Source organism: Anneissia japonica, unplaced genomic scaffold (assembly GCF_011630105.1).
Source record: "Anneissia japonica isolate Jap-2015-1 unplaced genomic scaffold, ASM1163010v1 scaffold287736_len1891122_cov214, whole genome shotgun sequence".
Classification (NCBI taxonomy): Eukaryota; Metazoa; Echinodermata; class Crinoidea; order Comatulida; family Comatulidae; genus Anneissia; species Anneissia japonica.
Genome location: NW_022756106.1, coordinates 1512903 through 1527282, shown reverse-complemented (window position 1 = coordinate 1527282; position 14380 = coordinate 1512903). Strand labels below are relative to the sequence as shown.

The 14380-nt window shown below is 35.8% G+C and overlaps 1 protein-coding gene across 2 annotated transcripts in view; it reads left to right on the top strand.

The window, feature by feature from the left end:
- The window catches only part of LOC117123962 (adhesion G protein-coupled receptor E3-like), a gene marked incomplete at its 5' end in the record, with an annotated part of 16862 nt that extends 3948 nt beyond the window's left edge, over positions 1 to 12914 (top strand). Inside the window, 13 exon segments of one of the 2 annotated variants that reach the window (XM_033270061.1) lie at positions 1741 to 1852; positions 2291 to 2419; positions 2986 to 3049; positions 4102 to 4219; positions 5177 to 5250; positions 5461 to 5572; positions 5885 to 5988; positions 7522 to 7627; positions 8369 to 8589; positions 8728 to 8794; positions 9661 to 9854; positions 10683 to 10851; positions 11219 to 12914. In XM_033270061.1, the coding sequence (XP_033125952.1) occupies positions 1741 to 1852; positions 2291 to 2419; positions 2986 to 3049; positions 4102 to 4219; positions 5177 to 5250; positions 5461 to 5572; positions 5885 to 5988; positions 7522 to 7627; positions 8369 to 8589; positions 8728 to 8794; positions 9661 to 9854; positions 10683 to 10851; positions 11219 to 11308 (1560 nt within the window). 2 annotated transcript variants of the gene reach the window in all.
- Between the last annotated feature and the right edge of the window lie 1466 nt (positions 12915 to 14380).

Below are 14380 nucleotides of genomic sequence, written 5' to 3'. Positions count from 1 at the left end.
TTTACTTGTTAAATTTATTTTTATGTGTACTTATTTATACTATTTTGGAAAAAAACAATTCTTGCAAAATCTCAAATTTAAGACTCACTGACACTAGGCCTAATAGCAATGTGTGAATACTGATTAGGGCCTAAACACATACCAGAACTATTTTATTCTTGTTATATTTCTGTTACTTTATAGCTCTTTAATTATAACTTTTATTATTTTGATTGTTAATCAATAGTAATACTTCAATTTTTTATATTAAAACAGGCAAGTGCTCCCTAGCCTAGGCCTACTACTACCTAGGCCCTAGGCCTACCGAATTTGTATTACTTTTATTTATTTATTTATATTTATTTATTTAGGGCCTTTACATTATTTTATTTTTATAAATTGGGAAGCCTGCAAATATACAGTACTACTACTACTTTAGCACTGTCTCTTATACACATCTAGATGTGTACCTGCCTACCCTCCTAGACTAGGAGGAATCTAGATCTAGTCTAGCTAGGCCTTGCCTAGGCTGTACGTAGCCTAAACTGGGAGGACAAGAAAATTATCCCCTCCCCCCGCCACACACACTGCTTCATAATCATATCTAATTTAGTAATAGAGCTAGGCCTAGGCATCATAGGCATGCCTACTACTAGCTACTATGCCTAGGGCCAGGTACCTAGGCATAGGGCTAGGGCCTAGCTAGGCATAAAAGTTTACCTTTTCTCTTTCAAAATTCGGAAGAAGGTGAATCAAGTCTACTTTTTTCAAGGCATCTTCAATACTAATAGATTTGGCCATTGTCTTTCCTCGCTTGTCAACGATCGACGGCGGCACGAAGAAAGAGAGAGTTCCACTAGGCTCGTTCCCACAGCCGTTGATTTTTTCCACTTGACCCGATGTCAAAGGTCATGAAAGTACCGAATGATAAAGGAACCGTACGTAATGATGAAAGGGCCGAAAGCTAAAACTAAAAAGCACCAAATGATAAAAGATCCGTAAGTGCGGCAAAAGCCCCGAACGTAATGATAAAAGCACCGAACGTAATGTTTCAAAGCACCGAATGTAATGTTAATAAAAGCACCGAACGTCATGTAAAAAGCACCGAACGTCATGTAAAAGCACCGAACGTAATGTTCAAAGCACCGAACGTCATGTAAAAGCACCGAACGTAATGTTCAAAGCACCGAACGTAATGTAAAAAGCACCGAACGTAATGTAAAAAGCACCGAACGTAATGTAAAAAGCACCGAACGTAATGTAAAAGCACCGAACGTAATGTTAAAAGGGCCGAATAACAAATGCGCCGAACGGAAAAGAGCCACCAAAGGCAGTAACGGCGTTCCATAGGTTCTACACTATCAAGTTTTATTTAACAACTGCCTGTGATTTTTTTGAGATTGGAGATCACATAACATGAAAGTGTGGAGAGAGCTATGTAGGTTTATGGCATGGCATCCCCATCGGTTTTCGAACCCAATACCAAAAAGGCTCAGTGGATTTCCCTTTAAAACACGTTTTTCTCAAGGCATTGTGATTTATTGCATTGTTATGTATACATTATATGTCTTTATAATCACAAAATCGAGTGAAGCACGTTGAAGGCGTACACCATGACAATTCAAATACCGCACACTGTATCTTATTTAAGGTTTGCGTATGCTCACTATCACGAAAATGCTATGAACTAAAGGCTTTCAACGAGATAAATAACCACTGCCATATTTAATAATATGGCTATTTTTTATCGAATCTTCATAGATTGATGAACTAGACATACAGTTACAAAGAATTACTAAGGAAGAACAAAAGTTTATGTCAGAATTTTTGAAGCAACCTAAGTCACCATTTCAGGTATCTTCGGATTCATGTGGTGAGTTGTAACCTGCAATCCTGCATACGCAAGTAATTTTTTTGAGTCCGAATTAATCCAGCCAATGATGTTGAAAATGTAAGAATCCAAAGCCCCTTTAAACAAAAAGGACCTGCTGCCTGAACTATAATCAAGAATGGACAACTGCGATTAGACCATATTATAATCGTCATTATTATTATCACCACCACCACCATTGTCATCATCATTGTTAAGCCGGGCACTCAACTTCGTCGGCCGATGCGATTCTATGGAGAACGCAACGCCACGACGCGCGCGCAACGGATTGTTTTTTAATGATGATCCCTTCAGATTGCCACCGACAATCAGCAGGCTCCGTCGCACGTTTAGCACTAAGATAGCATACGACGCAGTGAGTGTCCGGCTTTAGCTTTACCATTTAATGAAATTTAACTGTGCTTCTATAATAATTGACAGATGGACATATTACACGGTATAGGCATAATCCTACTGGTCAACCATTGGCGACAAATGTTACCATTTCGAAATCACTACAGCAAAATGGTGTGTTCCAGATTGACATCAATGTTACAGCGAACCACGACGGTACATCTAATAAGCCAATCGTAGTTTGATAGTTTGAATTGAGCATACCCGTATCAAGGTCACACAACCCCTCCACACAACATGTGTTTGTCGATTGACCTTTGATAGGGGCATGTGCAGTTTAAACTACGAATTGGCTTATTGTTTTTATATACTGTACTTATTCAAACCAACTCATACATCCATTCTTCCATGCATCCAGTAAAGCCAACCATCCGTTTGTCCGTTCGTCCGGCATACATCATTAAATAAATCCACCAACTATCTATAGTCTATACCTATCCATATTTACACCTCTCCTACCCAACATCAATCTATCGATCCATCTATATTTTGGTTATTTTCATCCATTATCCATTCACACATCTATCCTCCACCCATCATTCCATTAATCAATCAATCAATCGGTCAATCATGCAATAAATCAATCAGTAATCAGTCAACCATTCCGTAAATTAATCAATAAATTAATCAAGCTATATTAATTTAATAATAAACTGATATTACAACATATTATACAATTACCCGGATGTATTAACGGTAACTGAACAAATATTTTTATTTAGACGTCGTAGTTTACTCAGTTTATTGGAAGACGGACTCATTTGATCAACCTGTCAACATCAGCGAGTAAGTAAAAATTAACAAATTGCGACTTACATACACACCAAGTCTCAACGTAAATCGTGCATTTTGGGTCTGTCTCATCACGCTCTCACGCGGACCAAAATCTCACGCATACATGTAATGCCATGAAATCAAATAATTAAACAAAAAAGAAATAAGATAATTTACAGAAATATGTATACCAGACATCCTGTTTTCCGTTTACTGCTTACCGCACAATAATTTGAATCTTATTTGTATAATTGAATTTTGGTTCCAATTTGTACAAGCTTTACCGTATAGTTTCTGTGGAAACCTTTCATTTTGATCCTTGATATGATGACTTCTGTTCTATCAATATTATTATTTATTTGTCTTTGTATATTTGATTTTATTATGATAATGAAAAATTAATAAATGTTACTTTCCGAAAAAAATATATGTAATTTTTGTGGCTTTTGTATCCCTCTTCTTTCTAAAAATTCTCGATCTACAGTACTTAAAATATCATGATACCAGCTAACTGCACCGGCACTGTGTCGTTTTTTCATTCGCAAAGGACGCGTACAGTGTGAACAAATAGTGTAGAGACTACCTGAGATGTAAAGGGAAACTCAGACAGCATCGACCGACGACGCCCGACGCGATTTGTTGTCGCGTCGGGTCTGTGTGAGTTGAACGCAGACGCGATGGTGTGCGTCGGGGGCAGTCGCGTAGTAGAATATTAAACGTGTTTAATATTTCTCACGACGGCTTAAGACTGTCTCCGACGATAAATCGGGTCGGGCTGCGTCGGCCGACGCTGTCTGAGTTGGCCTTTAAGGGAAAATGCAGATTCTGATGCATTTTCGGTACTGTATAAGGAAATGAATTTCCGGGGGTGGTAGGTGAAATTTTCATCACGCCTGCCTGACTTGGAATATATTTTTGGGGGCCCAGCTGACTGGGCACCCTTTTAATCCGCCACTGATCAATTAATTAGAGGAATTATTATTATCATTAGTACTAGTAATAATTTAATATTAATAAAAAAATATAATTATAGTTAACAAGATTGATTTTCTATTTTCTCACAGCAGTGGTATCGGCGTGTATTATATGGTTAGTGGTTTATTGAGTTATACTCTTTATGTTGGTCCCGACTACACGCCACTATCAAGTGACATCACACTCACGTATAAGCATTCGAGTGAGGTTAGTCCACTTAATGTCAATATTATTAATATCGCCCTAATATTTTGCAATAACCTGCACCTTATGTAAAATTTAATATGAAGTCATTGTTTTCAGTGTATTATAATGTGTTCTTGTTCCTTGCTCTTTATTTATTCATGGAGGATAAGGAACTCAATGCATCTAATTGTTGAAAAGAAATTTAATTTTGAACAATTTATCATTTTCGCAATAGACTTACATTTTGTCTTATTCACATGATTTAAAATAATAGGTCTACGAATTGTGATTTGGTCATTATTTTGAGTCATGCTACTACTTTCCATATATAGCATTTTTAACCTGCTTTTTCTGGGCCCACACTTAAGCCATGGAGGAAATATATTGCTTAGCATTAGGTACATTGCGTATAGCGCCTTTATTGTCTCTTTTGTGAATATAGGCCTAAAGTTTTTCTTGAGTCATACCGGTAAGAATAGAGTGCCCTATATCTCTGCCTCAAACATGTTTGGGCTGAGGGGGTATAGGCTTTATTTCCATGCTAAATTAAAAGCTTGAGGCTGCTTCTGAGCAGCGTTGGCTCAAGCCGACGGAGGGGTCGGAACCAAGGCCAACTGCCAGTCTCGGTCGGAGTCCCGGCGGGTCCAAGTCTGTCCGACGGGAGAGCAAATTCCCCTTTAAAATCCTGTACGGTATCAGTGGTTAGTTGTGAGGAGCCAATTTAACAAATTTTAAGCTCCCCACCCCCTTTAATATAATGGCTATGGAGTTATAGGGTGCCTTTTCTCGCATGTGCGTCTGTATAATTTTATGCAACGGGAATGTGATGGTTCGCTATATATCAGGATTTCGCTAGAAAATGGGGGTTATGCCAAATAATAGTTTAGCCTAGATATATTGTTATTCAAAGTGTTTATCATCTAACTAATAAAACTTATATATGGTCTACTGAAAATATATTTGTTTGATTATTTAAAGACTCTGTCCAGCTTTACGTTAAAAGACAACGACCAAGCGGTGCGAGTTTGCAGTTTTTGGAATGAATCTCAAAGGTTTGTATAAGCCCGCCTATGATTTTTAATTTCTAATCTGACAATGCGCATGCTCAATTGCAAATTTAACCTGTTGGTGATTTTACAGAATCTCCATATTACATCATTATATAGGCCTAACATTACAATTATTAACTTCCTGGTGGATTTATTGACGGTAATACTATTACCATAATGTAAGGAATATTGGACTCGTTTCATTTGGTCTAGCTTATTTTCCATGGATGGATGTACAACCGTTGACGAGACAGTTGATCACGTGATATGCTACTGCAACCATACCACCAATTTTGCAATGCTTGTTCAAATTACCGAGAATGAGGTATGAAATAAATTAATAAGAACCACAATTTCCAGCTAATACTCATTGCAAATTTATGTCCTGATGTTTTCAGTGTGTGCTTGATGGAAACAGGTCTATCTCATTCGTCCTGTGGTATGGCGACTGTCGACCAACGTAGAACCACGGGGGCCTACAATTATAACTTGTATTTTATATTACAATCAGCACATGATCAAGATCCATTAATTTGGATTCCTGTTTGCTTCTCGGATTAAGGCCGATCTTGTTTATATATGCAATATACAGTATTTTATGATGGTAGAATAATTGTAGTTTTGATATATTTTTCAGCCCTCGGGCGTACATGAAGTCGTGCTTAATTATATCACAATAATTGGTCTTTCGATTTCACTACTGGCTTTACTCATCACACTATCTGTCTACATTTTTCTCTGGTAAGCATAAGATCAGTTTGTACTTCTGAAATGTTAAATACTGTAATCAAGTTGACGCGGGCATGCGCAACACTGCTATATCAAACATTTCACAATTTATTTATTTTCTATGCGAGGCATAAATATTCGTCAAATGTTTTTTTTTGCACAACCGTAAATTCGTAATTATGATCGTTTCTGTCCTAATAACTGTTGCAACACGTTGTGTTAACGTTTTTTCAGACATAATAACCTAATTACAACGTTGAAGAATATATTATTACTACTACTATTAATAATAATAACAATACGTTATTATATAGCACCTTACGCCTATAGCAAGTCATTTACATTTAAATTCTATTCTGTACAAAATATGTATCTCAATCCTTATGAGGCGCCAAATGTACTTTCATTATAAATAAATAAAAAAAATATAATTTAAATTAACAAAACATTATTTATAAATATTTGAAGTGCCGAAGTCATTATATAGGCCTATGAATAATGATTTTATAGTAATTTATTCATCAATAATTGTTTGAACATCGTATTATTTGTAACTAAGGAAAATCGCTCCACCAATGATTTATATATAGGCCTAAATTTGGAAGCAAAACTACCTAGGCCTATATGTAAACCTTATAATGAATCAATGTTGAATTATATATTAAATAATGTATAATATGTAATTTTGTTAAATAATGAAATAGTGGGGCAGCCGTGTTAGTCTGGTATTATGTAATAGAGTGTAAAATGACAGGCAGCACTTTATAGACTAACAAATATTTAATAGCACAAGCTTTCGTTCACTGACAGTGAACTTCTTCAGGTGACTGTGCCTGTCACGCCAAAATTGGTCCGGGCCAAAAGGTCCGGCAAACAGTTTGGCCGCCAAAGTCTGTCCGCCGGACTACTTTTGCCCGCTAAAATCGGTCCACCGGGTCGATTTTAGCCGCTGAAGTAGGTCCTTGGATAAAATTGCTAGTTATACAGCCTGGTGGTGGATAAATAATCTATTTTTTTTAGCTTTGTGTGCTAATAAATATTTGTTAGTCTATAAAGTGCTGACTGTCATTTTACTGTCTATTGTTGAATAATGAAAGTACATTTGGTGCCTCTGGCCAAATGTGTTTGTTTGAACGCGAGGACCCATCACTTCTTTCCCATTTCAAATTAATACTAAGTACAAAGGCGATTATACAGAGTGGTTCATTATAATAACTACTAGCATCTTTATTCTGGCATATTTTTTTATGTGACATTTTTATTCTGTTTGTTATCACGTATTTTGATCAAGTCATCTGTCCTGTTTTTATCAATTCTGGTTGTGTTTTAGAAAGTGTTAAAATTCAAAAGTGAGTTAATGTCGTTCTGTGTACAAAATATAATTTCGAAAATTATATGTCTTAGAAACCTCCCATTTTACGTGTTTATGAACATTACTATTATCACCATAATATTATGTTGTGAAAGTCTAGAAACTTTTCGTTTTATTTGATTTACCAATAGGCTTACTTTAATATGCGCATTATTATTTATTTATTAATTTAGGGAATTGTGGAATTGCCTTCGAAACAATATCCATAAGAATCTTGTCGCCTGTATGATCGTTTTCAATGCGTTGTTTATCTTTGGTGCCAATCACACTGAGGATACGGTAAAGTTTTACGAGAAGTGACCTTTGCTTGCACTTTTCATTAGTTCATTATTTTTTTAATTATATTTGGATGATGGTAATGATGTCGATGATGATGATGATGATGATAATGCTGGTGATAGTGATAACGATAGATATGATGGTGGTGGTGATGATGATAATGATGATGATGACGATGATGATGATGATGATGATGATGATGATGATGATGATGATGATGATGATGATGATGATGATGATGATGATGATGATGATGAAGACGATATTGATAATGGCGGGGATTGTGATGATAATAAATGGTCATCATGATAGTGATGGTGATGATGAAGCGAATAATTAGAAATTTACGATTACTAATTAATAATAATAAGGTAAGAACTTATATAGCGCCATTTAAAAAACCGAAGTAATTATCAGTGGCGCTTCATGTTATTGTTGGAATGAGTGCGTTTTGAGTGATTTTTTAAATAAAGCAATTGATGTTGATTTTTTAATGTGAAGTGGTAGTGCGTTCCAGAGTGTGGCTGCAGCAAATGAAAATGATCTGTGTCCGAAGGTCTTAGTGTTGGTGCGAGGGACAGAAATTAAATTGAGATCAGATGAACGTAGGGAACGGCCAGGCACATATTTGGGAAGAAGTTGATAAATGTATGCGGGTTGATTGAGAGTCAGTGACTTATAAGTCAGTAAAAGGATTTTATATTGAATATTGAATTAGTCAGCATTGCGTTATAATTGCAGGGTAGTTGTCGTGCGATTGCTATATTTCTGCATTATTCATTACTGTGCATGTTCACTTGGATGGCTGCAGAGGCGGTTTACATACTCGACAAAGTCGTCAGAAAAACTTCGAGCAAATGGAACAAGTTGTGCTATTACATGATCGTCTGCTACACGATTCCCGCCATTATTGTAACAATCACGATTGCATCCTCATTAAACAACTATGCGACTGACAAAATGTAAGAATAAATTACTTTAATTATAAGAGTAACAATAACAACAAAAAAGACAACATATAATAATTAGTAACAAAAATAGCAGTGGCATAACACTAAGTGATAATTTTTCATAATTGTGTTTTTTGCTTTAATCCTTAGCTGTTGGCTGAACGTGGCTAATGGTGCCATCTTTGCGTTCTTGGTGCCCATGTACTTGATACTTCTTGTACGTATCGTAAAATGCTAGTTGGTATTGATAATTATAATGACGTTGAGTTTTTTAATTAATTTGATGAAAATGATGATTATGATAATGTTGAAAATAATAGTAATTAGGCCTAAGTATCATGATATAGGCCTAATGATGATGGAGGATAAAGGTGATAAAAGATAGTGTTATTGTTGTTGATGACGAAGATGAGGATGATAATGATGATCATGATGACGATGTAATGATGACGATGTTGATGATGGTGGTGGGATTATGATGACTATCTATAATATATTAAGTAGTCTATATTGAGAAAAATGATGAAAAGCATATTCTGTGTATACATAAGCCTATGTTTTTTGGGTTTTTTTATGCTTAGAGAATGAACTTAAGTATTGTAATGGTAATGCTGCGGGTTTGCGTGGTGTGTGTGGGTGTTGCCTGTCCTTGTAAACAAGGACAGGCATTAACTGTACATACGTTGGTTCCGAATGTAGATGTTTAGTTACTTTTGTTTTGGTGCTCTGAAGTATCAATAAATAAAACATTGCATGCATGGCAACCACGGTCGCCGCAGTGGTCTTATTAAATTGATCCATTATTGTTTCCGTAGTGAGGGGAGGGGGGCTACCAAAAATGTCAGATGGTTTAATCAACTTTCTTCATCACTTAGTACCTCAGCACCAACATAAGGGTGGGTGTGGTTAATAAACTAAAACTTTAAATTTAGGCCAACTGACTAGGCTATTATTATTATTATTATTGATTTTGGTGTAAAAGTTTTTGGGTTTGACGGTCTGAAGCCTGTTTAGCCCATCCCTCTAAATCCACCCTGGTGGCGGAGGAAACTGCTGAACTTTAGTTATTATATTTATTCACAGTTCAACATACTGGTAACATTGAAAGCTGCCAATGTGATATACGAACGAAGCAAAGGCAAGGTGTCGTCACATCCGTTAGAATCGTCAAGCGGTGGACAAACGCAAATCAAGAAAAAAACTAAGGAGCAGCTTGATTCCAGGTCCGCTGGGAATGGGATAAAGGCAATGCATAAGAAAGAGACCCAGCAATTGAAGTAAGTCGGTGTTGGAGTGTTCGATTAATAAATCCTCCAATACAAACTACTTATAATTAGACAACCAAAATTAAGTTAAATTGTATTTGACTCGGCTATTATTGTCATCATTTTTATTTATTTTATTTTTTGTTTTATTATTTTACTTCACCTCCAAAAGTGTAAACGCCAATAACAATAGCATTTATATACAATATAAAATCACTATAAAAGAAAATTTGATTAAACAAATTCACAATAGTTGCAATTGCTATTATTATTATTATTATTATTATTATTATTATTATTATTATTATTATTATTGTTAGGCCTATCTACTACTGTTATTATTGTTCTGGTGGTAGAGTTGGTAAATTCATCATCATCATCATCATCATCATCATCATTATTATTGTTATTATTATTATTATTATTATTATTATGATAAATGAAATGTTTTTGTTGATGATGTTGATGATGATGATGATGTTGATGATGATGATGATGATGATGATGATGATGATGATGATGTTGATGATGATGATGTTGTAGTTGAGGATGATGACTGTGAAATTCACAATAGTTGCAATTGTTATTATTATTATTATTAGGCCTATCTACTACTGTTATTATTGTTCTGGTGGTAGAGTTGGTAAATTCATCATCATTATTATTATTATTATTATTATTATTATTATTATTATTATTATTATGATAAATAAAATGTTTTTGTTGATGATGATGATGATGATGATGATGATGTTGTAGTTAAGGATGATGACGGTTAATGAGAAAGATCATTATGAAGTGGTCCGAGTCAATATCGCTAGTTTTTTTTCCGACTCTTAGGAAGGCTCTGCGTGGGATGTTGTTTCTTATTCCAATCTTTGGACTTACCTGGATGTTCGCTCTATTTGCTTTTGACTCTGATCGGCTGTTTTTTCAATACATGTTTGCCATCACAAACTCGTTGCAAGGTGTTTCAATTTCCATAGTGTATTGTTTGCAGGACAACAAGGTATACAGTAAACATGGTAGCCATCAGTGGCGGATTCAATGGGAGCAGCCAGCGCCCCCCCCCCCAAAGGTTTAAAAAAAAATTTTAAATTGAAGAAAAAAGAAAATTACATTAAAATTTACGTCTGAGAGTGCCATTTTCGGCCATAATCATAAATGTTCCCATCTCTGCCCCAATCATGGTGAGGCTGAGGTCTAGTCCCTTACTGTGAAAGTCCCTCTTGGGCCCCCTCTATTCCAAATTCGTGGATCCGCCATTTGCCATGGTAATCTTATATGCTATAAATATCTTTATACAATTATTACATTTATTATTGGGTTCAAGATATTGTTATCACTATTACCTTTTTTATTTCTTACTTTTTTAGACGATGGACGCATTAAATCGTAGGACTGGCCGAATGAAGAGATTAAATGATGTAAAATCATTCGATAAAACAGAAAGCACGCATATGTAAAACAGAGTGCAAGATAAAAGTGTACAAAGTCGTGTTTATATATAGCAATTCGCATATACGCATGCGCCGTTTAATTTTCATCACGAGATTCTCTAATGCGAGAACGTAACGCAAGAACGGATTTCACTCATGTGTGGCTGACCGTCTACGTACCCTGCTCAACGAGGTTTGGTCAAATCAGATTGTGTCCTACAGAATTCACGAGACGAGGCGAACTTAACGTTCTCGCTTGCGCAGATGTCTTGGTAGTTCTACGTCCTACCGCGTTGTGCAACCGAAAGCTCCATTTTATTTTGTTACACCCTCTGGTTACACCTTGTACACCTTTTGATAAGAATAGTTGTTCGTCATCGAAAGAGGAATCCGATATGAGAATCATGAAAAAATGACGTCACTTGTAAATAATGCAGACTCAACGATCGACCATCGTTATTCTTTATCTATATCGATTAGCCAATATTTTTACTTTTTTTCTCATTGAATGAGAAAGACGTATGATTGTGCAAATAATCTCTATTTATATTTTTATTTCGTACATATGTTGCTAAAAACAAACCATTATTGCATTAATTTTTATGATACCCTTTGTGGTTCATTGTATATTCATATTCATTGTATTTAATCGGCAGTAGGACTATTAGTAATATTATTGTGTTGTGTGTGTGTGTATGTGTGTGTTTTATGGGTTTTTTTGTTTTTACAATTGAATGACATTGAAAATAAATTAGAAAAAGAAATCGTATTATTCTTACGGGACTGTCTCGCAAACACATACTCCCACAAACGCTTGGTATTGTACGTTTACAATCGTTTTGTGGGAAATTAGCAGCAATATCTAAGTTCGGGGCTTAAGCGGAGGTGCAAGGTACATTGGCAGTGACGGATCCAGAAATTTGAAATAGAGGGGACTCGGCGAGGAAATTTTACAGATAGGCCTAGATGACCCAGATTACCTAAGCGCCGACCATACAGGGAGCGCACGTCCTTCCGACGAAAACCATGAGTTTTCTGCTTTTGCGTCTCCATGGCAATGATGCCAAATGAATAAATAGATGAATACATAAATGGGGCCGGCGCGGCTGAGGAAACAAAGTTTGTGTCAGTGGCACATCTAAATGGTCGAAAATGGCACTCGCTAATTTTCTCTTTCCTCCCATTTGTTTTATTATTCAAGAATGTATAGTCCTATATCTGATTGCTGATGGTTCATGCTGATTGCTTTGAGTATTTTTCTATCGTGTTCATTTAGTTATCTAGAATTACACTTTTCAAACAGAACATTTAAATTAAAACCCAAATGTCTTGACGTTTCTATAGTTACATAACGCATCATGCCAAATAAGACGCCGGTTCAATACTTTGTGTGTATTAGTTTTTGGCATTAAGTGCCAAATTAAAATTGTCAATGAATGTAGGCCTAGTAATTACATCTCGATGTATTGTTCTGCGAATGAAGATCAACTTACTTGTAGTAGTATTACTTTCTGTTCAAAGATTATTAGTTTACTAATTTCTAGTTTAATTTCCTGTAGTTATAAGAGAAATTTGACGTAATAAGTTGGTCTTCATTCAATGCTTCTGGATTTGAATAAATATCGTACAAAGACATTCTATGCACGCATTCTAATTGATTACCAACTTATTATGTATTTATTGTTATTGCCCGAAGTATCAGTCTTATTGGCCTTCATTTTACTATAATAATAATAATAATAATAATAATGATAATGATAATGATAATGATAATGATAATAATAATAATAATAATAATAATAGGTCTAATTATTATTTTCTTTTCCCTAAAAAATAAGCCTAACAAGTGAAGGATTTTAAACGGGTTAAAACCGATTTTTCTTTTTATTTTGTAGGGTGGGTGGTAGCTAGGTGCTCTAAGTCGAAAGATAAACTAATATAATAATTTCAGAACGGGTTATATGACGTCGAAAAAGCACTGGTATTATATAAAATACAACATCAATTTCGACAACAACAACACCCACAACATTCACTAAAACAATAGGCCTATTGATATTAATAGTTGCAATAACAATAAAAATAACGACAACAACATGTCGACAACAAAATAATAAGAAAGATATTAAATGAGAATAATAAGAAATAATTTTAGGCCTACAATGTCATTTGTTATCAGCAAAACACTAAAGCTGGGAGATGCTGTCGTCCTCGCCGGACGTGCAGAAATTTTGCTAAAAACGATCTTTTTTGTAATCATTAAGTATTGAACAGCACGATGATAGGCCTAACTTATGTTTATCTCTCCATAATTGGCATAGTTATCCTTCAATAAGAACTACTAATAACATTTACTTCAGGGGCGGATCCAGAGAGGCTGGTGGAGTGGGGTGGGGTTTCGAGAGCCGGAAAATTCTTAGACGCCCGGAAATAAACTCTGATGCGTTTTTGGGCGATCAATAATTTTTTTTTCACTTTCTTAATTGGGGGAGGGGGACGGGGAAAATTTACAATCTTGTTTGACGCGAATTGACGAATGTTGACGTGAGTTGACGCAGGTTGAATGACTTCGAGAGCTCGCCCTCAAGAGCAAGCAGCTCACTTGCGCCCGCCGCCGGAAGCAGGGTTGCCATTTGGCCTTTTTGACGGCCAGATTCCTCAAATCTGGCCGTATAAAAATTTGCCTGGCCGTAACGTTTGAAAAGTCACGGCCAAACTATATTTGGCCGAATTTTTGAATTTACATTTTTTTTTCAATACAGGCCTAATATAACCAACTTGTTTTGGATGTGTTGTTTTTGTTAGCTTAATTTCTATATTTGATTCTAATCACAGTGGCGGATCCAGGGGGTTCGGCGGGTGGGGGTTCGTTCCTTCCCCCCACTCTGTGAAGAAACGTAACAAAACACTATGGGTCCTGGCTTACAAAATTCATGCTAACTAGACGCGGATCCAGACCTTCGCCCACTTCGCCCAAGCGAAGGTCAGGGTGAGAATTCAAAATAAAAATTTTTCCAACAATCATGCTTACTTTCCTTGACACTTATTTTGAACATTACCATTAGAAAAATGTTTAAAAATCCACACTATCCTATACCT